Genomic DNA, 27,224 nt, shown 5'->3' with positions numbered 1-27,224 from the left:
AATGCTCTTATACTTTTGCTTTCACCGCTACATTAAAAAAACACGTTTGAATTTAAAAACATATATTCCGTGTAGGTAACATCTAAACATACTAAAGACCTCTGCACCGCATTTCCACTCAATCAGCAACTAATGACATCATAGCTAATGCCCTTATCCACACACTGCAGTATTATAGCAGCTCGAGCAGTGACGTATGTTTTGTTGTGGATCCCACGTGCGGCAACTTTACGTTATGCTTGATTTGTCTTGCTAAAACTGCACTCCGTTCAAGCGCGAATTGTTTTTAACAGTCTACCCTCCATTACAACTGTGCTGCATGTCTTTAAACACACACGTGTGTCTTGTAATGGAAGTTCTAACCAAGTTCCAAGTTCTAACCAAGTTCCAAGTTCTAACCAATGCAATAATTAATAATGTAATTAATTAATTAATGTAATTATCCCAGTTAACAGTACATGGCACAGGGATGTGATGGGTGCATTTTTAGATAAGCCTATAACAGACAAGACCAGTGGTCAGGGGTCGGGTAATGGTCTCAGATATGGACACAGTTCCATGCAGGGTTGGAGAATGACGATGGAAGATGCCCACACCACAGTCCCTAACGTGCCCGGACTTGATTCCTCTTCCTTTTTCGGTGTCTACGACGGACATTGTGGGCATACCATCGCCAAGTACTCCTCCGAGAACCTGTTGAACGAATTTTTAAAACACTCCGACCTTGCAGAGGTTGTTAACTCAGATAACAATGACAAAGTAGACCCTGCTGTATTATCAAAAGTTATGGAGGAGGGGTTTGTCATATTGGACGATTATATGAGAACTATTCCACCGTGGAAAAACGGCGAAGATCAAAGCGGGACGACGGCGGTTTGTGCGTTTATTACCAAAACTGACATTATCTGTGCAAACTGTGGTGATTCCCGGGCCATATTCAGTCGTTCAGGTGATCTTAAATTAGTTACCAGGGATCACAAGCCGTACAACGACGACGAGCGTCGCAGGATTGAAAAGGCGGGAGGTTCAGTGATGATGCAACGAGTAAATGGTTCTCTGGCAGTCTCTCGTGCTCTCGGAGATTACGAGTATAAATCAACCCAAAACATGCCCTCAATAGAGCAACAAGTGTCCCCGCAACCCGAGATTTTTAATTGCGAAAGGGACTATGATAATGACGAGTTTCTAGTCATAGCTTGTGATGGTATTTGGGATGTCATGTCTAATCAGCAAGTTCTTGAGTTTGTTCATAAAGAGTTGACGATAAGGGAAGATCGAGGTCAAATTTGCGATAATCTTATTGAAGAGTGCTTCCAACGGGTAAGTCTTTAATTTAATTAGTTTAATGAGTCTATAGTTCATTAATTTCAGCCATAAGATTGTATCCTTCGTAATATGAGTTCACCCGCGCTCTCATTTGAAAAGTGGCTTAATTTAAAAGTTCGCCTGTTGCTGCCTGCTTGAAGTATGGATTTCATCATGAAATGGATCAAAATGTATCGGGTCAAATACCGATCTTAGTTGTATGGTTGCCTTTAATCTTGTAGATTGCCCTCACCTGAGGCGTATACGAAGATATAAATTTCGGTGAATGTTACGGAAAGTATCTACAAGTACTAGCAGAATCGTACTTTGACCTGTTGAAAAGCACAAAAATTAAACATTCCATTTCGCGCGCGCGCTAAATCAATAAATTTTACCGTTTCGACGTACGAAACCATGGTTCGCTGGGAACTTTTTCCGTCATTACTTGGCATTTCGCCAACAAGCAACAACTGTACCACGCCCAATTTAATGGAAGCCTGACCAAAATTACCTAGCTGGACTAAAGCCATATTCCCGATTAAATATTGACATTATGTATGTTAAGAGATGAATATTCGTATGCTTGTCCTTTGGCGGTTTCCTGTCTTAAATTTATCCCGGAAAGGTATGCTTCGGTTATTAAAGACATTCCTTACGAAATTCCAGCTCGATGCACATCGCATGACATAACGAAAATATATTTCCACATCCCTCGATACCGAATGAAAATTACTAAAACGAGAGTTGTCTTTCCAAAAGTGTAAATAACCGGATTCTTTAGTGAGCGAATTATGAGAGCCGGAAGTCATGTCCCGTTAGATCACCTAATCTTACGACATTTTTTTCTTTAACCATTCCATCTTTTCAGGGAAGTCGAGATAACATGAGCGTAGTGTTGGTAACTTTCCCCGCGGCTCCCACAGTCAACGAAGAGGCAGTTCTCAAAGATCAGGAGGTAGGCAATTTGTGACCAGATTCGACCACTGAAGCATGCTTAACTTCATCCACTCAATTTTTGGTTAACCTGCTGCCGCCCGTAGATTCTTATAATTGTTTTCACTATGTTGTACCGCATACCTGATTGGTGAAATCGCACACAATGTTGCAAGTGTGACTATGATAACTAGGCCGTGCATGATTACTGAGCACTTTAATTGTGGCCTGGGCTAATGACTCTCCGATAATGATGTAATGGAGATATGGTAAGTGATGATTTATTAATTTATGCAGAAACAAGGAATGATTCGATATATTTGACCTGTCCGGTTGTTTATGATAGATACACTGCACGTTGAATTTGCACGTAAATGAACGTCAAAAGGGTTCAGTAAAGTTTAACTACTTGTAATTTGTCGTTGGATTGAATTTAAAGAGAATATAGAACCTAGAAAATATGTTCCAATATTGATACTATTTTCTTTGCTAACCCTAAGAATGTTTTAATTATCTTAAAGATTTGATCACCTTGTCAATTCTGTCACACACAGGGCTCGACGTTGTTAGGATGTAAATATAGACGTAAGAGTAAGGTAGGCCACCAAAACTCGCTGTTATAATTCGCAACCAATCGATAGCCGTCATCCGTCGGTAATTGCCATTTGGCGATGATAACCATCGCCACTTGTCAATAATCGCTAATTGTCGATGTAATCCGAGCTTTGTTGATTTCGGTGTAATATCCACTGTTATTCACTAATTCGCATGATTACACGATCATAAGTCCTGCTGATGCCATGTCATGTTTCAAATTCTCATTGAAGGGGTTACTAAGTAACTAATGCTTTGAAATCATTTAAAAAGCTAAAATGCGTTTTTCGAGGTCCGCAAAAATTTATAATTTATATGGGATTTTAATAACGGAGTCCATATTTGACTTTTTTCAAATTCGCTACTATTTGCTGAGCTCAACACTAACCATGACAATGTGCAGTGATTAAAGTTCGGGTCTCCAGATTTTCAAACTCTTTACAATTATTCGACTATCAATTCAATGAAACAACTGTCAAATAAATGGATTATTGTGGCGTTTTCAGTTTCACCTGCAAATGAACCTGTTAATCGTGAACATCGGTTTTACTGTACTCTCCCAGAATAACTTTATTCCTGTAAAACCCTAATTCCCTTACGGCTTTACATTTTGTCATTTCTTGGAATCAGTTTATTGTAGTGGTATCAAACCGGTGTCTAATTTTTGTTAGATTTTCTTATCCAACATATTGTGTAGGAAGCGTTTTCTTGTGTTTCAAATTTGATGGTGGGGTCAGACTCGGTGTGTTACTGTAAAACTCTCGACCAATAAATTTATGGCATTACCATACCCTAGCCTATTTTTAGCATTACTAAACTTCTCCCTTGAAATACTGGGAATAGTTCCCCAATTTGTAGCATCAATTCAAATTCCGGTGGTAAAATGTTCCGCAAATTCGATGTTTTACAGTAGCAACCTGCAGATTTGAAAACAATTGTGGATGTTTGATGATCTAAGCATTGTGAATCCTGCAGGAGAAGAAGCGTATAGCTGTTCTTACGGAACGCATACAAGAAAAAGTTGGCTCCATGTATACTGAGAGCAGCATGGTGACTGTGGCACAAGCACTGGCCTCAGTTGAAAGTATGTTGGAGGTCGAAGAAGATTCCAGTTATCTTAGGTTGCCAAAGTAAGTCATAGCAATCATGATATGTACTTGATAAACTGTAAAACATACACTGTAAAACATCAAATTCCGAGACAATTTAGTACCATACATTATTAATTTTCCGAATTTATAGTGATCCATGTCAAGTGGTCTATGTTTATTTGACGGCGGATTTCAAATTCGACGCTTTTTATTAGAAAACTCGAAATTTAAGTGAGCCCTAAAAATGTAGGGTAAAACCTAAAATCTTTAACATGTTTAATATTTTCCTGCTCGTGCATTATTCCAGGAGACGCTCAATAGGGTAAAATTTGGTTAATTTTAGAGGCAATTTTTGGGAGTTAGGTTAGCAACTCAAAGGGTTATTAGGGCTGTAGTTAGTTAGATTTGATAAAACTTATCTGACTGCTAACAATCAGACTGCTCAGCATGTTTTACAGTGCATTTACAGTAATCTCATAAAATCACCTGTCAGACGCTTTTGTGTGCTTTAAATGCCCTTTTTACGTAGAATAATCAGATAGTGCATATGTTATGCGAAATAAAATCAAAATATGTTATACTCAAATTAAACAAAAGTTTAATCACCAAATATTCGCATGTATTTAAGCCAATAGAGGCTGATGCGTTTGAAGGGAAAGCACAGTTTTAATTCCTGTAGCACCCCTGTACTACAGGGACCCTGTAGCTATTTTATATTTCAGGCCCTTTAAGAGCCACAAGATTTTGTGTGTGTAAGTTTATTGATTGTGGGACACGCCCGATTTACTGCATTTAAGTCCAATATTATTACCTCGCTGAGAGTATTCCCACGTGTTTGCTAGATTACTGTTGTCAGCAGTTTAAGAGTTTAAGGACATGCCATTTTACGAGTGAGCATTTTGATAGTGATATTGCTGTTGGAAGATGATCCCACGAATGATTGGAGATGATTTGAAGCATCCACATTCCACCTTTATTTGTTGTACTAGTACTGCATAATGTGGTTAAGTGTTTGTTTGCCAAGTGGTTGTCTTTTTAATTCATTTTCTCGTTTATGCACCTCAACTGAGCCCCGGTTTTAGAATCTAATGCGTTAATCATGATTTTTTTGCTGACTGATTTGGGCGCTTAGGTTAAAGTGTGGCAAATTGCCGAGCTGATAAGATCACTTTTATCTCAGGAGGCGAATAGTCGAGACGAAACTGACGGAGCTCCGAGAAAAAGATAATAACGGCCCCGGATCGGTGAGTAACGCTGTTATTGGTTGTCAAGGCAACGAGAGCTGTGACGCTATCTTTAACGTTTCTTTATTCTCTTTAATGTCTACACTTTTTTAAAGGGGAAAGCTTAGATTAGACTCGATTCTGCAGATTGAAATATCCTTCTTGATAGCTTTACTTTTCGTGATTAAAAGCTGGTTTATCTTCTCATGCATGAGCACGTGGCTGGGGCCAACAGAGAGAGAGAGAGATCACACGTTATCATCGTAAAGTCACGTGATCTAAACACATGGTATAGTGGGCCCAACTCCCAACACTCCCTGACAAACTATCTTCCAGCTCCTCCAAAACGAGACTGATTTAAGAAACTGGTCATTTGTAAGAGACCCGGGCCCGGTTCCTCCTGTCCCCGTAACATCTCCACCACCTAAACCGTCCTCTGCGGTACCACCGTCAGCCGCACCGGCTCAGGACGAGGTTGTGCCGCTAGTGGCCCGGCACGTGGGCTTCAGAGCACTAGTAGCTGCTGTTAGGTACAATACTGCTGCCGCCCCCTATACGTGTTCAATATATTCGGCATTCGTTCTTGTTCAGACTGATTATATCTCAGTATAATCGTTACTGCCAAACTCGCTGACTAACTGACAGAACACTGTGGAGTTGGTGCCCACTTTGTTGCCACTTCCTGGTACCACACACTTTGTTGCCACTTCCTGGTACCACACACTTGATCTTTACCATTTACGGTACCAACTTGTGCCAACGACCTTTTTTTCCTCCGCCTCCCGAAATCATGCTTGCCATTATTTATACGATAACCATTCCTTAATCATAATTGCCGCGAAATTGCCATGGCTACCGTACCGTTACCATGGTAACTGTGCTGTTTCTGTGGCTACTACTAACAACGTCCACCGATTCCACGTGTCCTTGTTAGAAGTCCTACCTTTCTGAGTGTTAGCACATTTACTTGGTGTATGCATGTTTTATTAGTGGGACTTCATTTATTAGTGTCTGATTGTTGCAGCCCTAATTGGTATTTAATTGGTTTTTAATTGATTTTAGAGATCAAGCTCATTTAACTCATCTGATTAATTGTGTCTCTTGGAAGCTGTAAATCATTTGTAGAATTTATGCTTAATTGCTTGTTTTTTTAGTTGCTTCCAAATACTCCATATAGTAAAGTTAATCTTATTGTTCAGTAGCTGCCTTTCACTGAAATAGATATTCCTGAATTTTTGTAACCATGGTAACGTCATGTTTGTTCAAGGAAGGTGATACGTAGACGGAACAATAACGAAGATCCGGCCACGTGACCAAAGTGGTATGTTAGTTATTTCCATGGCAACCTTCAGCTGATCATCCTTTTAAAGCTATGCTGATTTAATTTTATTCAAGTCCAAATAGTTGGCCTAGGCTGGTTTTGCTAACCATACCTCTTCTTTCTATTGTAATCTCCTTTCGTTTCTCTTAGATTGTCTTTCATGTTTTACATTTGAGATAATGAAGAAGTTAGGACTGTGCTTTGCTGGATTTTGTTGGTCTAGGCTTATAATTCAGCTGATAAGGACATATTTGTTCATCATTCTTTTGTAAAAATGTATCCGATAATAATCAATTTAAACATATCTTTTGAACGCCAAGATCTCCTGGCCTTATGAGTTCATTAACTTTTTTTCAGCATGGTCATTAAAATCATGTATAAGAAAAATATCCTAACTATGTATTTATTTTCAGCAATTATACTATGGAGAGGAAGCACCGGAGGAACCCAGTGAGGAACCCTCTGACACGTGAATCTTGAAGTGACGTCGTTCTCCCACGCGTGACGTCATTCTCCCTCACGTGACGTCATTATCCCCATACGACACCATATTCCCTCATGTGACGTCACAGTCACCCCCTGACCCCCTGAACTCACAATGTGAATTTCTCAACCTCCCTTTGTGACGTCATACTTCCTCACATGACGTCATTGTACTCACGTGCGAAACATTGGCCTGGTTTAATCCGGGTACATGGACGCTGGACTCGAACAATCAAGAACTATTGATGGCAGTTTGGAATCAAGTGTTTTTTATATTACAATATTTTTAATTTTCGGCTGTTACATTTGGAGATATAGTACTAATACTTTGCGTTATACGGTTCAATACCGATAGCCCGGGTTCTTTGTAGCTTTTAGTTCTTATATGTCCAAAACTTCTTCAAATCATTTCCAAGAACAAACTACAGAAAGGAGGGTTGTTATTCACACCCCTATTATTGGGCTACAGGTCCCCATGGTCAACTAATAGTTAGTTACTTTCAGTTTTTGTTAAATCTGAACATTGAAATCTCAATTGAATTTGTTTATCACACATGAAAAATTTTGAATAGTTACGCCAACTTTTGATCCAACATTTCTTGTTGACATATAGTTTCATGATAACAGTCCTCGTTGAAGTAAGTCACTATTTTGCTAGTCAGTTGAACTTGGAAGCGGATGTTGGAAGCTGCGTAACGATTGATTGATGACTGTTTTTAGTTTTAAATCACGCGTAAATGATTTTTGATTAAGTATGTCGTATGTTGATCTGAAATTTAGGCTAAATAGAAAAACAGTGGTCACTGGGTTTTTCCTTATATTGGAGTTAGTACTTACTTGAAGATTAATATCTTGGACCCATATTTTAAAATTGATTTTTGAGTACTGAAATATACTTAAATGTTTGGTAACAGGAATTGGTATTATATGGAAGCGTTTGTTTTAATTTTCTGATAATCAAAGTGAATCTTCTCGTTTGATTGACACGTGCGAAATAGTTAAGAAATGGAACATTCAGCCAAGGTTTTAGCTACTTGTCTAGTTAACTCGAGACAGTTTCACATTACACGGGAGCGAGTTGTATCAAGATAGGTATTTCCCGCAATCAAACAACTTGATCCACGATGTCAATCCTTTGCAGCTCGGCGAGGCCCAGTGGGGCATCTCGCCGATCTACCGAAGCATTATATTATTGGATGCGCGGCCTAGTAGAATGAGTTTCAAAAATTCCAACAAGATCTTTATAACATCGGTAGAATATTTTCGTTCATCATCTGCATCAATACCATCCACCAATACCTATAAATTAAGATAAGATAAGGTTAGTACTCCAATATGCAATAAAATTAAATAAAAATAGGAGCAAATATAATTCACAATCGAATGGAATGGATGGAGTGAGTTGTATTTATAGATAAGCATTACCTGAGGACCCCAGGCTATTATGTTCATTAACAAAAGATTTGGCGGAATGACAGGCTGAGCGCGGCCCAGTAAAGATAAGCAATAAGAGTATCGCCCGTTATTACCCTGAACTGACCGTTTAGATTTTTCTATAAAATGGTTTAGGCAAGGCCATTTCGTTCCGCTGTACATTAGAAAGGGCAGTCTGTAAATTTGACTAAACCGGTTTCCGAACCGTCACCTTGACACTTGAGTTGGAAATTACAAAATGCGCAGGCCATATATCCCCACCGAAATGCGAAAGCACACTGCACACACCCCAAATTGCGCGCATTGAGTAACTTCATTGAATCGAGATTTGATTCACGATGTCAATCCTTCGCATTTCGCCGATCTGCATTTGTGGTTGCGTATGGAAGCGCATGTGTGTCAAAAAAAATAATGATACACATGCGCTTCCTAGGTAGCGTATGTGTGTCAAAAATTTTTTTGATACACATGCGCTACCAGGTTTATCATGTATATCATTAGGTGGCCCATGTGTGTCATTTTTGTAAAATTGCTGTAAAATCTCTATTTAATTTTCTAATCGCTATCTTTCACAGGAGCACTATAGTGCAACGAAACTGCTGCTCACTCACTGTTGCTCACTGCTGCTCACTGCTGCTCACTGCTGCTCATGCTCACTGCTGCTAACTAACTACTGCTCACTGCTGCTCACTGGTACTAATTGCTGCTAACTGCTGCGCGAACCCATATCAGCAGTGAGCAGCAGTTAGCAGCAGTGAGCAGCAGTTTACCTGGGGACCCCAGGCTATTATGTTCATAAACATAATAAATATTTTGATATAAAAGATTCTGCGGAATGACAGGCTGAGCGCCGCCCAGTAAGCAGCAGTTATTTAACGGGTGATACTCGTAAAATATCTGTTCCATATATTGGAACAGTCCAACTCGGCGCGCGTCCTGGTAGGTTGTAAACCTACAAAGCAGTTAGGCAGCAGTTTCTTTGCACTTTAGTCCTCCTGTGCTTTATCTATCTATATATGTATTTCATTCTTATCTCTATTTTATCTTTCAATTCCTGTCCGCTCGCCTCCCGTGGATACAAGTTGTATCACGTAGTGACCCACACTGTCGCTTCACTATAGTATCGTCTTCGACCATACAGGCGGGTCATACAACATATGACAAGATACAAGGATACAAAGAAAACGAGCGCGCCTGTACACAGCAGAGGCGCAAAAGCACATGGTTAGGTGAAAGCGCGCGCTCCTACTAAATCGCTCGATCAATTTTTAAGAAAATTCTTGTGAAAAGGCCCTTTAAGCATGAAAGTAATCTAGATCAGTGTATTTTGGACGCTGATTCCGAATCACCCCCCATGACTTAGGGTTAAGATGCTTCCCTGGATAGTTATGGGCAAAAAACCGTTTTGGTCACGTGACAGGCTAGTAAAACGTGAATTCGGTTATTTAGGGCTCGGGTTAGGGTTGTGGTTATGATTATGGATATCTTCGAGGTTATGGTTAGGGTTAGGGTTGGGACGATTAGGGTTTATGTAAAACCGTTTTGTACGGCTGCAAAACCATGAAAACCAAAGTCACGTGAAATTTTTGGGCGAGCGATTTAGTAAAAGCCGAAAGCGCGTGTTGCTGTAGAGGCTAGGATACAAGGATACAAGGATACAAAAGTGATAATTACTTTATTGATTACACAATAGTTGTAATTCTGAAATAATTTAAGTTACACAATTCTAATTATTTACAAGTGTGTAGGGATAATTTAGAAATGTTATATAATGCTAGTTTTAGAAAAATAGATAAATCGAGTTTGTATGGTTCAATTTTATTTTAAGGTTTGATTGATTGAAATAAATTTTCGTGCACATACAGAATGAATGGTTAATAATTTAATATATATGTAGACCAAGGTCTGTGCACGGGATGCTTCCTGGAAGAATCCAGTTCTTTTAGCGGGGCACCCTACCTAAAGCCAAATTGAGATATAATAATCATATTCCTAGAGAAATAATCAGAAATCGAATACCAATCAAATAATATGATATATAGGAGTAGTAACCATATTTACTATGCAAAATGCCCCAACCACATAGTGTAAATTTATATAGAATTCAAATTCCATATCATCATTAAACCTCAATACTCAATATAATAGCCCAAGCAAAATTAAATAACTTCTTATATACCTTACTGTCATACTACAAATTAATTAAACATTTGAAATCTGTTAACCAGAGAATAAATTTCTAAACCTAATGCAAGTGAAATAATTTAGATGTAATAATGAATGCCTAATGTGAGTATCATCTGTCAATGTCCTTGTAAAAAAGTCTGTAAAAGAGATATGAGTAACTAATATAGAAGAAAAAACAGGAAGTTGTCGTCTGTTGAAAAATAAATAAAATATCTAGAATATAAATTAGAATATAAAATAACATTCAGTCAATGTGTCGTCAATAAACTGTACAATTATCAAATGTTAAAACTGGGTGATACAGTCACCAAAAATAAATACTAAGTATAATAAGTAAATAAATTAAATGTGGTCTATAAAACTACCACTAGGTATAATAGGTCAATAAATTAAAAGTGGTTTATAAAACTACCACTGTGCGAACCCTTTCTCCAGTTAAAACATGTCAGTCATGTGCAAAATCAATCAAAATGGTAAGGTGGTAAAAAAGGGAAAATCCTTTCGATACATCAATTATATATGCCTCAGATTTAAAAGAATTAGAAGATACTTAGTTATCGTCCTATAGCATTATGCACTTGCCAGTATTTGAGTGGAAATCGGGGCTCTTATAATAGGCTGTATATTGTTCGTTCACAGAGAGAATTGAATGGATTGCTCTTGCTGTGGCAGTGAGTGTGGTAGGATCTAGAGTTTTGTTGGAGAGCAAACCGACTAGGTCAGTAATGTTTTGGGGATGGAAATTGAATTTTTCCCTAACTGAGGAGTAGAGCAAACAGTCAATCAATACGTGACTTTCGTCCTCAATAGGCTTGAGCCCTTTGCTGAAAAAGCAGTAGGTGCACCAACGTTCTTCTCTTGGTACAAGGGGGGTTTCGTATCTGCCCCTTTCGATGTAGAGGTTGTGGCAGCTGATACGAAACCTTGTCAGACTTTTTCGAACATCAGGTATTTTGATAATTCGTAGATATGCCTCTGGTTCGAAATCATGTTTAATTCTAGTTTTGGCGAGGAGGCATTGGCAGCTTTCCAGGTATTTACGAATTCTTCCCTCATGTTATGACTGATTTGGGTGGAGAGCTTAGATTTTGAGGAAGATGAGGGGGTGAAATTGTATTTGGTGAGAAGCTTTGAGATGTTGGTATACCAAGGAAGTCCCAACATGATTTGTTCGTGAAATGCAGCACAGAGTAGTTCGTTTTCAGTGTTTTCAAGGCGACTATAGTAATCTATTGCAAGTTTGCAATAGAGGCTATTGCAAGAGGCTATAATGTTAATTAATGATGCCACTTAATTGCAGCTCAGCGATGCACAATAGGGTCATCTTGCCGATCTAACGAAGTGGTTGTGCTCACCCAACCATGTGCTTCCACGCCATTGCGGGCGCGCTTGTTTCACAAGTAAAAAGGAATTGGTCACGCGCCACTGCAAGCGCAAGGGTTCTGGATAACACAAAAGTGGTTGCAGCAGTTCATAGAAAAAAGCACTAACTGCGGCTAACTGCGGTAAATGGCGCATGCGCGACAGCAGCAGTTAGCAGCAGTCAGCAGCAGTGAGTAGCAGCCCGCAGCAGTTTCATTGCACTTAAGTCTCCCTGTGCGAGAAGCATTATTAAATGCGTGGCGCGACCCAGTAACGAGCGTGCTAAATCACTCTACAGTCGTTCTTCGCGTTCTTTGGTAAAGTCAATTGACGTTCTATGAGCATTTATTCTAGTATTTCGAATTGTAGAAATTGTTGAGATCTTTAATTTTATATACTAAATTACTAATGTTTTATAACGTTTTAGCGGGGTGTAATTTTGTTAGGTAGGTTTTTAAAATTACAAGTCTTTTGAAAATTTAAGTTTTTGATCTTAACTATTTATTGTTAATAAAATGCTCATTGTAGCCAGTTATTTTAAGATGTTCATCATCAATATTTATGAGAAAAGACAATTTTTTTGTTGAGAAAAGACAGAATTAAAGGAATGTAAAATAAAACCTATTGTTTCATTGAAAATTATTGTTTCATTGATTGCATGCGTTGATAGGTCAAAGATAATAAAATTGTTTTTTCTAAAAATGTTTCTAGAATCTCCACTGCAAAGAGTATGTTTCTCCAGGATGAAACATAAAGGAAGTCCTACAGGGTGAGAATCCTTGTCAGGTTTTGCTGGTTCTTCCAGGGCTTATGTCTGTCCGCATTGCACTTTGTGGCGAGGCAGCATTAGTGTCAATAAAAGAATCTTACTTCTATACTCTTTATGCGGTATATGGACAGCTCCTCTAGAGAACCTATACCTGCAACATGCCGCCGTGGGCTTTTCACGACTTCCAATATACCTATCTTATGATAGAGGCCAGCTAATCGGCTTAATAGATAGCCCTAAACCGGACAACCGGACCGCGACTTAACAAGACCAATGGGACATCTCAACCTGACCACGATAAGGCATTACTCCACACGCAACTCCCCCATGATCCAATCAGGCCCTCTTTCTCGACCATTTCTATACTCAGGCACCGGTCCCCCAAAGCAACTTATCGGGCATCATAACAGTACACAATCTCCTTGACCTCACACCATATTTTTACTTTTTCCGAACCTCCTCAACACACCAGCGATCTGCCCAGCACCACCTTTGGCAATAAACTAAAGAGCATGTCAATGGGGCAAGATCGGTCTCATTTCATAGTCACACGGGATCTATGGTAGTCAATCTTCGGAGGGGCGCCCCCACTCAACTGCCATTGCTCTTGCAATGGTACCAGATGTATCTCTGCATTACCGGGATAGTGGCGCAAACATCTGGGCCTCAGTAGGACTCTTTGGTATTATTGAGTCGCTTGCTCTTTCGAGTCGAGTCAGTAGGTGCTGCACCAAAAAAATAAAATAAAATAAAATAAAGGAAGTCTGGGAGTCTCTGGCCCCTATGATGAGGCTCCGATGATTATCGTCATTGACATTCAATCTCACAGTGGAACGTCAATAGCAGGATAAGATAACTCTTGAATAGAACAAGTCCCAGGCCAGCTTAATAAGACCTAACTGATGTAGATCAGATCTGTTATATCCATCTATTATGCACAATTTTGTGATTGAATATTTTCTAATTTTTCATAACGTTTAAATTGCATTGCGTCTTAAAATATGATGTAATGATAAGTGCTATATTCTTAGAAATGAGTTACAATAGACTAAAAGAAGCGGCTGGAAAGTACAGACGGAACATAAAGCCAATACACTGCACGGTTGTAAAGATAACACGAAAGAGCGCATCAGCTTTCCAGAAAGCTGGTAAGAATGTCACAATAGCATTTATAATATATTTATGAACTTTCCTTTTAGGAGCCACAACTCATTCCGTCCTATGGGAATCTTGCACAATTTCGGTATTCCTAGTTAATCATGTATTATTGATTAGAAATGGGTATACGCGGTATGTAGGTTTATTTCGTAACGAGCGTTAAGTGTTGATAATGATATTCAATTTGGTTATGGTTTCTGGTAAGCCTCGTCTCTAAACATAAAGTTAAGCGTGTTAACATTATTAGATAAACGATTATTTATCTTAGGTACAGAATTATTTCACAACGTTAGTTTGTACTTTGTCTCGTAAGTCATAACTGTTAGCTCTAAAATGGAATTTTTGTGAACACTATTTATTGCTAGGTAGTAGGTGGTAGGTAATGATTTGATTTCTATTTTTAGAATTTTATGATGGCTTTGAAATTAAGGGGGCATGGGGGGGTCTTTATGAAATTTCTCTCGAAATTGGTTTTATAGTTGTTTTTGATAGAGGAGAGTGATCTGTCTGCTGCTTTTGGTTCCATGGAAATATATTGTTCCAAGCCGAAGTTATTGCTGGTCAAAGGTCAGCGCTCATGTGTAATTGTATTGCATGAGCGATTTTCAATCGAGCGCCCTGAAAATTTTGAGATAGGCCTTAGAACATTTTTTATTCAATTTTGAAAATCCCGGACCTGGAAAAATCGTCAAAAAACGAGGTCCAAGATTTTCAAAATCGAATAAAAAAATTTCTAAGGGCCTATCTCAAAATTCTGATCCACCAGAAGTTTTTAAATGGTCCTTAAAACATATTCTGAAAGTTTCAAGGTGATTGCTCAAAAAATGTAGGATAAGATTGAAAATGCAATAACGTCGGCTAGGAACAATATTTTTCCATGGAACCAAAAGCAGCAGACAGATATCACTCTCCTCTATCAAAAACAACTATAAAATTAATTTCAAGAGAAATTTCATAAATACCCCCCCCCCCCCCCCTGCCTTAAGGTGCTCTTTTATAAAGTACTAGAAAGCCCAGAGAGGAAGCTAATAGAATAATAGTATTCTTTGATAGTCATGTTTTTATCGATATCAAAAAATATCCATCCCAACCGAAGATACAGCCGATTTAAATAGGAAACAATTTTAACATAACGTTATTACCACAAAACCGTTCACAATTCAGTTCCAACAATCATTGCACGTGCACGTGTGCCTTCCAACACCGTTGCTATGCAACCTTTTGATTTTTACCTAACTTCCTACTTCTCGCCTAATTTGCACGTGGGCGGTCGTACATACAGACGACAAACAAACATAATCTTTCGAATTATAATTAAGACTAGAAAGCCCGTAGTAACAGGAATGAAGCTAATATTATTCTTCGGTAGTCAACGTCAGTTTTTATCACATCAAAAAATATCCATCATAACTGAAAATAACGTAATTACACAACGTAATTACCGCAAAACAGATCAAAAATGTCGCAAATCTTTGCACGTGCACGTGCGTGTAACAACCCTCGTTACCATGGTTACTATGCAACTTCCTATTCCTTTATTCCTCGTCCAATTTGCACGTGGGTGGTCGTACAAACATAAAAATTGAATCTTTAAATTGTGGCTTTTTCCATTAAATCTGATTGATCGAGGAGCACTACCCAGAGGCATTAATCGGCACTATCGCCTTAAAATCTTTAATTACAATCAAATATATAGTTAAACATAAGCACACAATGTATAAAATATGATTACGCTATTAGCAAAGTTAAATAGTACTATTAATTAAGAATTTTTGAATATCTCTTATCTCTTGATATAAATTTAGAACAGCTACACAGGATCTGAAGAATGCGTGGTGATATTTTTATCTTATTTAAAATGACAGTGAAATTGCGCGGTAGCGATAGCATTGTAAAAATGCTCGTCACTATCAACGTTGATTCAACGTATGTTGTACCAAATTATTCAATTTTTAAATAACTCTTATCTCTTGATATAAATTTGAGTTGTTCCAGTCCTTGTCATCCGGGTTAAGTGCTTGTGCAGTAAGAACATGCTTGCTGACTGTAGACTTGAATGAATTTAAGAATTTGTCTTGTCGGAAAGTCGTGACGTATTTGTTTGTTTGTTGTTTGTATATAGAACCCGTCCCCAATCTCGTATCGGAAAATTGTTAAACTCAGGTCTGAGTGTGAATACGGGTGGTACCTGCAAGAGTGTTCATTAAGCATTTAGAGTTCTGTAAAATTGCAGTTACAATTGTGCTAGAGTATTTTTTACCAGTATATACGATTGGTATCAGATATATATATCCGTACATGCTTCCAAAATTTGTAAAGCCGTAGTACATACGGCTTTAGTACTTATCACATTACACCGGAGCCTTCACAGTGCCTTCTTGTCTGAATTACTTAAACGGTTAAATTGTATTGCAAAGAGCTGAGGTTCTCTTCTCGGTACGTTTAAGTTTGAAACAGTGAAAATTCTCATAATATTTGGTGGTACAGTGTTAGAATATACTTTGTGCATTAAACATATGTATTATAAATTAATCACGTTCGGCCAAGGTAATACTTCTACTTCTAGTTTATGGAAAATTTCCTTTGTGTGTGAAGGTGTACTGTTCAGATATTTGTCATAAAAATAGCGGTGGTATTGGTTGCCTGCAGCGCGAATGCCCTTTTTCTGGGCCGAGAAGACTCTTTTAACGGAGTTTAGTGATCTTGTTCCCCAAACTTTTTGTGATCACTTTGCTTTAATCGTTAACCTCCCATGTAGATTTCTATATCTTCAGTTTTCTTATTTGTAAAGATCAATTATTTAGTTTTGCTAGCATTTAATTTAAGCCCGTTATTAGTATCTCAATCTATTGTCACAATAATGTCATTCATGTATTCTTACTGTGTATAGTATGGAAATGGCATTGTGACATAAATATTAAATATGTGTGTTGGATTTTAGATAGAATCATATAATTATCGTATAATGCATTCATACTTAGTAAACATCTGTGGCACTTTGCGGTTGCAGTCCCGATTAATCACATAAATTAAATCTAAAATAAACCTCTTATCTTTTAGGATTGGAAAGGAAGCTGATGCTACCTGACGAGCTGTCAGTCAATTCCCTGCGTACAGCAATCGCCAAGTTGTATGGACTGAACGCTAACAACAAGATAACACTTTACCGAAAGTTATCTGGTATGTGGATTCCTAGACAATTTTTTGATCTTTACCTATTACCTATATCATTCATCTTCATAATTATAATATAAAATACATGCAATTTTTCAATATGATTGGATTATGGTTAGTCCCTGGAAATATTAATATCCATGCTTCAAGTAAAATCCAGGTTTTATGTAAAATTCTCTTAATTGGGCGATTTTTCTTTTCAATTGTTCTTTTAATTATTTCTCTTGTTGCTAATATTATGTTTATAGTTTTTGTAGCAATCAGAGGGTTTTGATTGAATTTTAAACTGGTAATACTTGTCAGGACTCGAACTAGACGAGGAAGACGTCAAAGCGATTGGTCTTTCAACTACCATATACTGCTTCATGGAGGAACTGGAAGCAGTATATGGTAGTCGAAAGACCAATGATGTGAAGGAACGGCCCAGTAAGGCGACAGCTACAGGTTTGATTGATTGAGGATTACTAGTCACTACCCGGAGGTATTATTCTACCTGGCACTTACGCCTTAAAATCTTTAAGTTTCAAAACAATTAAAGCCGAGAGAAGTTTTAGTCACTGAAGACCCCCTGTTTCTCAGTAACAACAAACAAAATTACAGAACTGCAGTGCACCTCATCACGGGACATTGTGGCCTCAACAAACACCTACACACCATTCACAAATCAGATACAAGTGCTTGTCCTAAATGCGGCGACGGAGAGGAGACTGTCTCACACTTTCTCGGACAGTGCCCGGCTATTGCCCAAATAAGAGGTCAATATTTCCGGGATTACTACCTCTCTGTCAATGACATATTCGACAACCAACACATCTCCACCATTGTCAACTTTACAAACCACACTAAACGCTTAGTGGTGCCGGAGGAGTTGGACCAGACAGGTGTAACATAGCGACTACTTTAACGCCGTCTTGTTTCGCCCCTCTCTTCCACACTCAACCACCAATTAAGCGTTTATCTATGACACACCCCACAACACTTATCATCATCCTTGATTACACATCTTGATTCCACTGGCATCCTCCCACAGGACTGCCATACCCCAGAGGTAGGCAAAGCATCCATATGCTATCCTCTCGTGGGCCAACCAGGCCCAGCCCCTCTTTAAAAAAAAACAAAAAAAAACCCTGTTTGGAATCAGCTCCCTTATCAGTTGTGAACATTAACCGATATTGTCTTGTTTAAAAAGAGACTAAAATTCATATCTCTGAAAAAGCATTCATCTTACTATATATATATAAAGCGAGACGATATATACAGGATGGGCCAAAAGTCAGTACCCATACGTTGGGTCTTATACCTCCGCTGTGATTTATATTTGAGAGTTGTTGTTTTGCAGATGGCATACTGTACCTACTTGTTCGAGGATTCTGTCGCCAAAATTTGAAAATTCGGATATTTTAAACCACGCCCATTCAATATTAAAACACCTATATTGTTCTTTCTGAACATGCTGGACGCCTAATTTTTTTAGAGACGGTAGATTATTAAATGTTACATCCGATCTGAAAAAATGATGTGAAACGAATTTGAAATGAAGAAGTTATCAAGCATTTTCTGTATCTCGTTAACAAAATTGACTGGGTGATTATGTGACACGACACCTTAATTGGGCAGCCTTAACGATTCCCATAATGTTTAATATAACGGGGTGGTTAACGGGGTGACCTTATCACGCGATTACTCGATTAGGTGAGCCAATCACCTGATCACACGTAATGAATAAACTCGTTATGCTTCGTATCTCGGTGATCTGAGAAGCTACAACTCTCATTTTTTTCATGACAAACGTAATTCGAATGGCCAAACACAATTCAATAAAATTTGGCTCGATCCGACTATCCAAACTATCAAATAAATGCGAAAATGAACCTTAATTTTTTTAAATGAACATTTCAATTTGACAAATTCCTCGAACCAGTCGTGGTAGCAAGTCATACCAGAAAGAATTATTTCAATTGGGCACTCAGTGACTGAGCTATTAAGGCCAACGTATGGGTACTGACTTTTATTCATGGGAATAAAAGCAAAATTATAAACTGTATGATTTAACACAAGTTTTAAATGTGATGGGAAATATATGCTATAGCAATCGCCTGCGCTATGTTCTACGATTGACCATGATTTTATTGTCCAGGATCAGGATTAGTAGTTGAATCAACTTTTAAGCCAAAGCGTATGCGCTCCAAAAGCATGAACCTTCCCGAGGAACCTTCAGGTAAAGTAAAATGTCATCAAATGATATGGGCCCGTAATCTGTATACTTTTTCGTTCTTTTCCGTATACTTTTCCGTTGTTTGCTCATCAAAACGTCAATTTATTCAATAATATATAAACTATTACAGGATCTCAGATGGTCATGAGCTCCTTTAAACCGAAGCGTTGCCGGTTTAGGACAGCTGACATTCTGGCTGCTGGAGCTCCTGGTGCTACAACAGGGATCGGGCACCACTGTACAGTTGAAGAGTACAGCCTTGAACGGCGTGAGTTCATGAAGACTGAGGGGAGACTGGAAATTACTGACGTTAGTCTGGGAAGGGGAGGGTACAGAAGGGTATCAAAGGGTAGGTTGCTGCGAGGTGAGGACATCATGGATGTAGCAGTGAAGCTATTCCACGAGCAAGGGATTGAGCGAATACGGAATGGGGGATTGACGGTAGAAGAAGAAAGCCGGAGATATGTTAAATGTCTTGAGGTGGCGCACGCCTTGGCGCTAGAATTCGCCAAGGCCACAGGAGAACCCTTGGGCTATAACAAGGGAATGCTTGTTACATCAGAAGAGAAGGTTTTTATGGTAGAACCGATGTTGAATGGACAACCATGGAAACTTGTCAACAACGATGGGAAGAGTTGTGGCAACCCTGAGCAGGTGCCTATACCTAAGGAGACTGTGGAGGCATTTGTCCACTTCACATACCATGCTACAGAAGGGGCGCTTCTCGTCCTTGATATCCAAGGTATGGGTACTTCGCTGATGGACCCGGAGATATCAACATCAGGGCAGATTGATCCACTTGAGGAGTACTTCAATGTCGGCAATTTTGGCCAAGATGGTATTAAGAACTTCTTTGAGTGGCATATTTGCAACGATATCTGTAAAGATTATAAAGCATTCAAGTAGAAACCTTTCAACATATTTGATATATAATAGGATTTAATGCTAGATGATAGATTATTCATTATATGAATAAGAAACTAATCGGGATTAAGGGTGCAGGGAGGGTCTTCAAAAAAAAATGAGGTCCACGGTTTTCAAAAATCGAATAAAAAATGTTTAAATGTTTAAAAGCTTATCTCAAAATTTTGTCTATACAATCTCGTCCAAATGATCCTTACAACATTTAATGCTGTAAGTTTGAGGGTGATTGCTCAACAAATTTATAGGAGAAAATAGATTTTAGGAGAAATAGATTTTTATAGGAGAAAATAGATTTTTAGACTCGATTTTCAGGGGGCACGTGATCGAAAATCGCTCGTGCAATACAATTAATACACACAAGCGCTGACCTTTTACCGGCGATAATTTCGGCTAGGAACAATATTTTTCTATCGGATTGAATAAAAGAATCTGATAGATATTACTCCCTTCTATCAGACACAATTAAAAAGTCGATTTTCAAAAAATTTCCATGAAGACTCCCCCTGCCCCCTAAAATTAATTTTAAACTTGATCAAAGACATAATTATGAAATCACTGTTTTTACAAATTTCAATTCGTTGATTGGTTAAACTCTGTGAGTTTGAACTTGTAAGAAGAATTTTATTGTTAGAGTTTATGGTTTGAATGAAAATTTTATAGATATTTGACGTTTTTAATAGCGATTATTCGTTATGTGAATAAGAAACTGATTGGGATTAAACTAATTTTTAACTTGATCAAAGACTTAATTTTACAAATTTCAAGAGTTTCTGCTCAATTGTTAATATTTGTTGATTGGTTAAACTCTGTGAGTTTGAACAAGAATAATCTTTTTGGATTTTGTGGGGTCGAAAATTTTATAGATATTTGAGGTATTTAATAGCAGATATATCTAGCGTTTAACTCATATCAAGTCAATATGTAGCATCTACATATTATCACCTTTCTTCTTGGTTACCGTCAGTAACTTTTTATATCAAAAGCGCCTTGAAACTGACTGGTGAAATGTTAAAAAGTCATATTTATACTCTATAGACAGTTCCTCTACAATGTACATTTAGTACATCAAAATCTTTAAACGTATAAACAATTATTGTACTACATTAATTTATTGTATTGCCAACATTTTTATTTGTACTTATTAGAATAGAATGGCTTGGAAAGGTGATGACACCCTCAGATTATACCTGGACACCAAGGTCCAAAGAAATTGGGACATCCGGAATGAGATTCTACCTTCATTGCCCAAAGAGTTCCCACATTACAAGTTCAGTGAATCCAACCTACGCAGGTGAGTCTTAATTAATTCGGTTTTAATTCATTTATTCATGAATAAATGGCAAAATGTGGCAAAATGAAACAAAGAAACAGGTTTTTGAATCTCTCTTTTTCTTGTGTCAAGTATCGATATTGATAATTACTCAAAATCTTACACACAACAGTGACCGATGATATAATTTGACTATGTTTGATTGTTTAGTATCTTTAGTAACTTTAATTATTATAACATGCTCACTAGGTGCTTTTATCTAGGTTACACTCACAGGCAGCCCCGGCCTTGGCCTTAATATTAATAGTTATTACAAGTTAGTTTTATCGGATTTTCTTTTAGAATGCTCAAACATTTCGGGATTAGGAAGACCAGAGAAGCGGACAAAGCCAACCTCAGGGGGTACATAGAGCTGATATTGGCAAGAAGCACTGGTTCCCTAGGATACCGAGCTGTTGCAGCCATACTAAGGTTGAAAACTATTAGATAATTATCGTTTATTTGAGCAAGAAAATCTTTGACACAACAGAATTATAACAATTACAACTCGATGGCCTCCTCTTCAAATATTTCTGGATAACTAAATGGAGGATAAGTGCGAACTAAAACATCCTTTCAGGAATAAATATGATATTCGGGTATCAGAAAAAGCCGTCGAGGACGAACTCTTAGAAATTGAACCGGAAAATGTTGCGAGACGTGACCCTGCCAATAAGCTGAAACACGTACAGAAAGGTGATTTTTCGGTGAAAGGTCCGAACTATCTGTATTCCCTAGACGGACATGATAAGCTGGCAGGGCTGTTTGGTGCAACATTCGACATTCATATATATGGGTGAGATATACTGTACACATTTGGCCTTGGTTCTACACTGTCCAAGCTTCCGGTTTATTCAAGTTTTTTATGTAACATACAAATTTATCATCACTAGCTTATTTTCAACTTTATGAACGATGCAAAAATAGTTACATCTCAGAAAGAAAAATGTCATTGCTAAGAGTTAGGTCACAGGGTTTGTTGGTAACAATAAACTTTCTAACGTCAATCAGATGCTTACAACTTCTTTGCTAGCCTGTAACATTTTTAAGACGTGTGCCTAAAAATGAATGCTTGAGGTCCTACGTTTGGTATATATATATTATATATATATATAATATTCTGAACTGTGGACAAAAATATTTGGAAAACGTATTTATAAGACCCTACTGCCTTCTTCGGCAGATAACGTCTACTTAGGAGCCTCCACTCTAGAGTCAGATGGCTCACAGCCCTGTCCCAAAAATAACCACTTCTAAGATTTTCACATTTCACAATCTCAATACATTAATACCTGTTTCAGGGCAATGGACACGTTCAGCCGTAAAGTTATGGTCATGAAGGTGGCACACACCAACAAAAACCCAAAAATTGTGGGTAAGATGTACTTCGACTTTGTGATGAAAAACAGGTTCATACCAAGGAGAATACGGGTGGACAGAGGTACCGAAACAGGAGAAATTGCTGCTATCCAGGTGAATAAGATAAACTCTTTATACTAGCAACCCTCCAGGAAAAGGATGCCGGGAAATGGCAAGTGGAATCAGAGGGAATTAATAAATATACAAATGTCAATATACAAATGTCAATATACCTTAAGAACGACAAAATATTTAGTCTACCATAAATTTAGTCAAACTTTTGACTAAAATTGTTGTAAACCAAATTTCATGAGACTAAATTTTTCGGCGACTAATTTTAAAGCAGACTAAAATTTCAGTAGAGCAAATATGACAGGAATATTATTAAGCTTACATTGTTTATAATTAATATATTATGACATCACCGTTCCTACTGCACAAAACCGTACCAAAGTCCTATTGCATTTAAACATTACATTGTTAATCGATCCATCCCAATGCATTTCTGGATCTGATGTTATTGAAATTCCTGAGTAATGCAAAACGCACTTTATAATGACAGGACTATATAGTGACAAGTCACTATAAAGTGCTTGTCATTATATAGTGTTGTCATTATATAGTGCGGGAATCGAGCCAAAAGGGTGTGGGGCGCCAACAGGGAGGGAGGGGGGCGCTTTTTCAATAGGAGGTGGGGGCGCCAACAGGCAACGTTACGCCACTGCAGTTCTTTGAACTTGATAAGACGCTTAGTGTGTGTTGCAAAGTTAACAATAATACTAATATTATGTTAATCGTGGTATGGCTACCTCAAATTGGATTCGCCAGTGGTGTCAAGCTCAGCCAGTTCATAAGCTTTTGAATTTACCCACAAACCTACGCGTGCTGCTATCCGTCGGATTTCAAGTGAGCAAGTGTTCGTGGATCCGGGAGCATCAAGGGAGTCAAACATATATCTAAGTGCTAGTAGCTGAACTCATCTTAACTTCTTTACATTGGATTCAGTTATTGTAGCAGTAAACTAAAATAAGTCTGATGACAGCTCTGTTTATTCATTTGCATGTGGCCAAAGTTTAACAATATATCTAAAGTTCTGCAATATCCTTATTTTCAGCTTTTTCTCCTTCAGAAGAATGGTTTCCCCCAAACTCCAATTGAGGGAGTCATATATGGACCAAGCACAGCCAATAGAATAGAACGACTTTGGAGGACACTAAAAGAACACCTCGAACCTATGTACAAGGAGCAGCTCCGGGAATTGGCATCTTCCGGATATTACCAGCCCGCTGATCCGGTTGACAGGAACTTATTATCGGCGATCTATATTCCTCATGTACAACGGTCTCTGGACGAGTTTGTCCAATACTGGAATAGCCATAAGTACGTCGACGTTAATGATTGTTGTTGCGAAAGTTTGATCGGATCTGTGAATATTAAGTTGTGTTTATAGTGGCGATAAAAACTGAATTTCAAATAATACTATTACCTTCCTGATCCCTGTGACCACGCGCCTTCTAGTATTTTAATATTTCCAATTAAGTGAGATTGACCTTTTTTGCTGTTTTTGCAGAACTTTTAAGTTTTAACTCAAGGTCACGTTTTGCCGGGAATATAAACATAGTATAGCAAAGATATTACATATATTATGCACATATAACGTGTAAGTTGTTCCGGTCAAAGACTCCTTAAATTAGCAAGGATCTCAATTTAGTTATGAACACTTTAGGGGAGTTAAATGATATAAAAACTATAGCAGATAGCTCGCTGTAGGAAATCTTGGAGATATCTATTGTAGTTTAATGCACAGTTTATTTGCGGTGTGAAGATTTTTTTGCCACGGTACATTATATTTGTACTGTATTATCCTGTTATAGATACTCGATATTATTATAAGTTAACATTTTGAATATTTTTAGGATACGGGCTCAGAGTATTGAAATGCCATGCGGACGTCCTGATGTTTTGTTTGACAATCCTGCTGAACCTTATCAGGTAGATAGGAACAGTCAATATAATGTTCGTCTCAAATTTAATTCAATTTATGGGGATTTATGCGATAAGATTAAGATACCGTTATCTACAATTTTGCTGTTATCTTTTAGTTTAATACTAAAATATATATTTTATAGGACTGTAGGATTGTAGTCACAACTGCAGACTTGCTCGAACTTTCTGACCAATCAGATATGAATAACGTGCAGACAGAATTGCAATTACTTCCTGAGGTCGCTGCTGCGTTAAATAACGTTAATCTCCTTGATGTAAGTGTCATTGGGGAGCTCACAGCTCACAGCTTCACAGCTATAAAATTTTTCTTGTTACAATGTAGTACTGAAAGTATATACTATTATAGATATACTAAAAGGCCAGTTATGGCATCACGAAATATCCTTATCAACCAAAGATACAGGTCATTTAAATGTAAAACATACTAAAAAATTTAAAAAATTCGTGAGGTTCTAACTCCATTTGCGAGCTGAATGGACTCATCGAATACAGATTCTAATGGAAATAAATAGTATTAATTAAAATATAACGATCAAGATGCACATTAACAATTTTCCGACGAAATTCATTTTAATCAATATTATATAGTTATATGTGACCGTAAAATAGTTTTCCGCTGCAAAATAGTTTCCACTGTAAAATAGTTGTTGACTCATTCAGATTATATTGTAAAGAAAGCCTGTTGTCAGAGGGGTATTCTTCGATACAAGTCGAAGATGTCTCGAAAATAATCAAAAACTATTGAATTTCTAAGTATATAATTTGTGAAATTATCAAAAATATCACATTTATTAATTTCAGTCCTTTTTTGACTAATTTAGTAGCCCAAAACTCCGATTTACCGCTTTTTTACTCTCCACATCTGAAAGCTCAGATCAAATTTCAATCTGGAAATAAGGAATACCTTTTTGTATATTCTCAAAGTGTGCGTAAATTTTGTGTAAAGCATTCGTTTTAATTTCAGGTAAACATGATATATTTTAAGAGGCAAAATTCATATAATTGCTGATTTAAGAATGAATGAGTGACTTCAAGGAACTGAGAGTGTTATAGTCTGAGTGTAATAGTCTAACAGAAATTGTAGAAAATGGTTAACTTTAGTTAAGGTTTCACGTCTCTACGACCTTTGGTTTTAGCGCACTGAATCTTGTGCGTCAGCCGCAACCCATCCGTTGTCTCTTGTCTCTTATATATAAGAGATATATAAAATATGTGTAATATATGAAATATGAGTAATAAAATTCGATCGAAGAGAGTTTAATTTCTATCGTCAGTTAAAATAGCTCAAAGCATATCACAAAGTCGTCGAATTTCGATGTATCTTTCATTTTCGGTTTTGGCACTGTGATATACTGACACGGTAAGCATGCTCAAGCATCGATTCTTGAAGAGATTGAGTTGTGATGGTGTATTTTTTTCACCACAAGAACGGGATGAAGAATTTATAACAAATTGTTTAAGCAGAAACTATGTTGTACTTTTGAACTGATTGACGTACGTATCCTTCAATCTTTCAGTGTCTAAAATTTCAGGAGGCACCACAACGCGCAGAGAGGCAATATGTACGTGCACGTTCAATCATCACAACAGCAACAACAACTTGATTAGCTTTTTGTTTTTTGTGGTTGAACTGCTGAAGATAGGACATTTTTTACCACATGATTTTCTTTCTCAGCTATAACTCAGATATTCTCGGATAAAACTAAGATTATAACTGATTTTTAACAATTATTTCATATAATCTATTTATTAAATATTATATATATACCTGTCACCTGATGTGTTTTGGACTCTTTCACTGTCCTTTATACAAATGAACCTTATTTTATCGATTTTTCTATTGAGTTAAAAGCTTCATGACTTAAAGCCATTTTTCTTCTATTTTTCTATAAAAATTTTCCATACGAACTCAGAAAAATAAAGCCTATAGTATAGAGTGGTTCGGACTCTACGATGTTGGAGGGGTCTGGATTTTAGGGAAGTGCCCTAGACAGAACTCTACGGCGTGGAGACGTCAAAAACAGTACCCTACAGCGACAATAAAAATTTCCTATTTTCGTTTAAAATAGATCTAGGATGGCATGGTCACCGGAAGTGTTCTTTATAAACACAGACTAAATACAACAGAATAAAAAATTTACACGGTGGTATAAAACATTGTGACACCCAATTGGTTTCTACCTTTAGAAAGTATTTAGAATTGCTTGAAAATAATACTAAGGATAAGATAGCTCGACCGAGTTAGATAGAAATACTAAAGTGCTGAAGCGTGCTAAGTTTAATCCAATAAGAGGCGTACATAGAAGCAAACACACGAAAATATTGGTGTCGGACAGGAGTCGTGTTACCGCGTAAGCACTGGAGGGAGATGATACT

At 37.6% G+C, this 27,224-nt stretch overlaps 3 protein-coding genes across 6 annotated transcripts; all 3 read left to right on the top strand.

Moving 5' to 3' along the window:
- Positions 1-443: 443 nt before the first annotated feature.
- On the top strand, positions 444-7,883 carry LOC134818862 (protein phosphatase 1B-like). Of its 4 annotated transcripts, XM_063828555.1 has the most exons (7): positions 444-1,320; positions 2,174-2,260; positions 3,808-3,962; positions 4,646-4,675; positions 5,104-5,167; positions 6,414-6,467; positions 6,881-7,883. In XM_063828555.1, the coding sequence occupies exons 1-6, from the start codon at positions 475-477 to the stop codon at positions 6,426-6,428; spliced, it is 1,197 nt and encodes a 398-aa protein (XP_063684625.1). In that variant the 5' UTR covers positions 444-474; the 3' UTR covers positions 6,429-6,467; positions 6,881-7,883. The 4 variants fall into 4 exon arrangements, with proteins under 4 accessions (XP_063684625.1, XP_063684626.1, XP_063684623.1 ...); XM_063828556.1 differs by lacking the exon at positions 4,646-4,675; XM_063828553.1 differs by lacking the exon at positions 6,414-6,467.
- Positions 7,884-13,314: 5,431 nt separating this feature from the next.
- LOC134818788 (uncharacterized) lies at positions 13,315-20,460 on the top strand. Its single transcript, XM_063828433.1, has 7 exons — positions 13,315-13,420; positions 13,734-13,850; positions 16,921-17,040; positions 17,338-17,478; positions 17,703-17,789; positions 19,172-19,252; positions 19,380-20,460. The coding sequence occupies exons 1-7, from the start codon at positions 13,315-13,317 to the stop codon at positions 20,153-20,155; spliced, it is 1,428 nt and encodes a 475-aa protein (XP_063684503.1). The 3' UTR covers positions 20,156-20,460.
- Positions 20,461-21,324: 864 nt separating this feature from the next.
- On the top strand, positions 21,325-26,606 carry LOC134818787 (uncharacterized). The gene is made up of 8 exons (XM_063828432.1): positions 21,325-21,464; positions 21,786-21,914; positions 22,063-22,278; positions 22,784-22,955; positions 23,956-24,221; positions 24,758-24,833; positions 24,971-25,102; positions 26,381-26,606. Exons 1-8 carry the CDS (start codon positions 21,325-21,327, stop codon positions 26,450-26,452), a joined length of 1,203 nt encoding a protein of 400 aa, XP_063684502.1. The 3' UTR covers positions 26,453-26,606.
- The last annotated feature ends 618 nt before the right edge of the window (positions 26,607-27,224 follow it).

Source organism: Bolinopsis microptera, chromosome 7, assembly GCF_026151205.1.
Source record: "Bolinopsis microptera isolate Bmic1 chromosome 7, MBARI_Bmic_1.0, whole genome shotgun sequence".
Classification (NCBI taxonomy): Eukaryota; Metazoa; Ctenophora; class Tentaculata; order Lobata; family Bolinopsidae; genus Bolinopsis; species Bolinopsis microptera.
Note: the sequence above shows the minus strand (reverse complement) of the source record. Positions and strands in the feature narration are given on the sequence as shown.

Bases quoted from the DNA above. Each gene is read 5' to 3' on its own strand.
- LOC134818862 (XM_063828553.1), top strand. From the start codon at position 475: ATGGGTGCATTTTTAGATAAGCCTATAACAGACAAGACCAGTGGTCAG. The intron at 1,321-2,173 runs GTAAGTCTTTAA...CCATCTTTTCAG, and splicing joins TTGAAGAGTGCTTCCAACGG to GGAAGTCGAGATAACATGAG. The intron at 2,261-3,807 runs GTAGGCAATTTG...TGAATCCTGCAG, and splicing joins CAGTTCTCAAAGATCAGGAG to GAGAAGAAGCGTATAGCTGT.
- LOC134818788 (XM_063828433.1), top strand. From the start codon at position 13,315: ATGGTACCAGATGTATCTCTGCATTACCGGGATAGTGGCGCAAACATC. The intron at 17,041-17,337 runs GTATGTGGATTC...AATACTTGTCAG, and splicing joins ACTTTACCGAAAGTTATCTG to GACTCGAACTAGACGAGGAA. The intron at 17,790-19,171 runs GTCAATATTTCC...TTTATTGTCCAG, and splicing joins GGCTATTGCCCAAATAAGAG to GATCAGGATTAGTAGTTGAA.
- LOC134818787 (XM_063828432.1), top strand. From the start codon at position 21,325: ATGGCTTGGAAAGGTGATGACACCCTCAGATTATACCTGGACACCAAG. The intron at 21,465-21,785 runs GTGAGTCTTAAT...ATTTTCTTTTAG, and splicing joins AGTGAATCCAACCTACGCAG to AATGCTCAAACATTTCGGGA. The intron at 25,103-26,380 runs GTAAGTGTCATT...CTAAAATTTCAG, and splicing joins ATAACGTTAATCTCCTTGAT to GAGGCACCACAACGCGCAGA.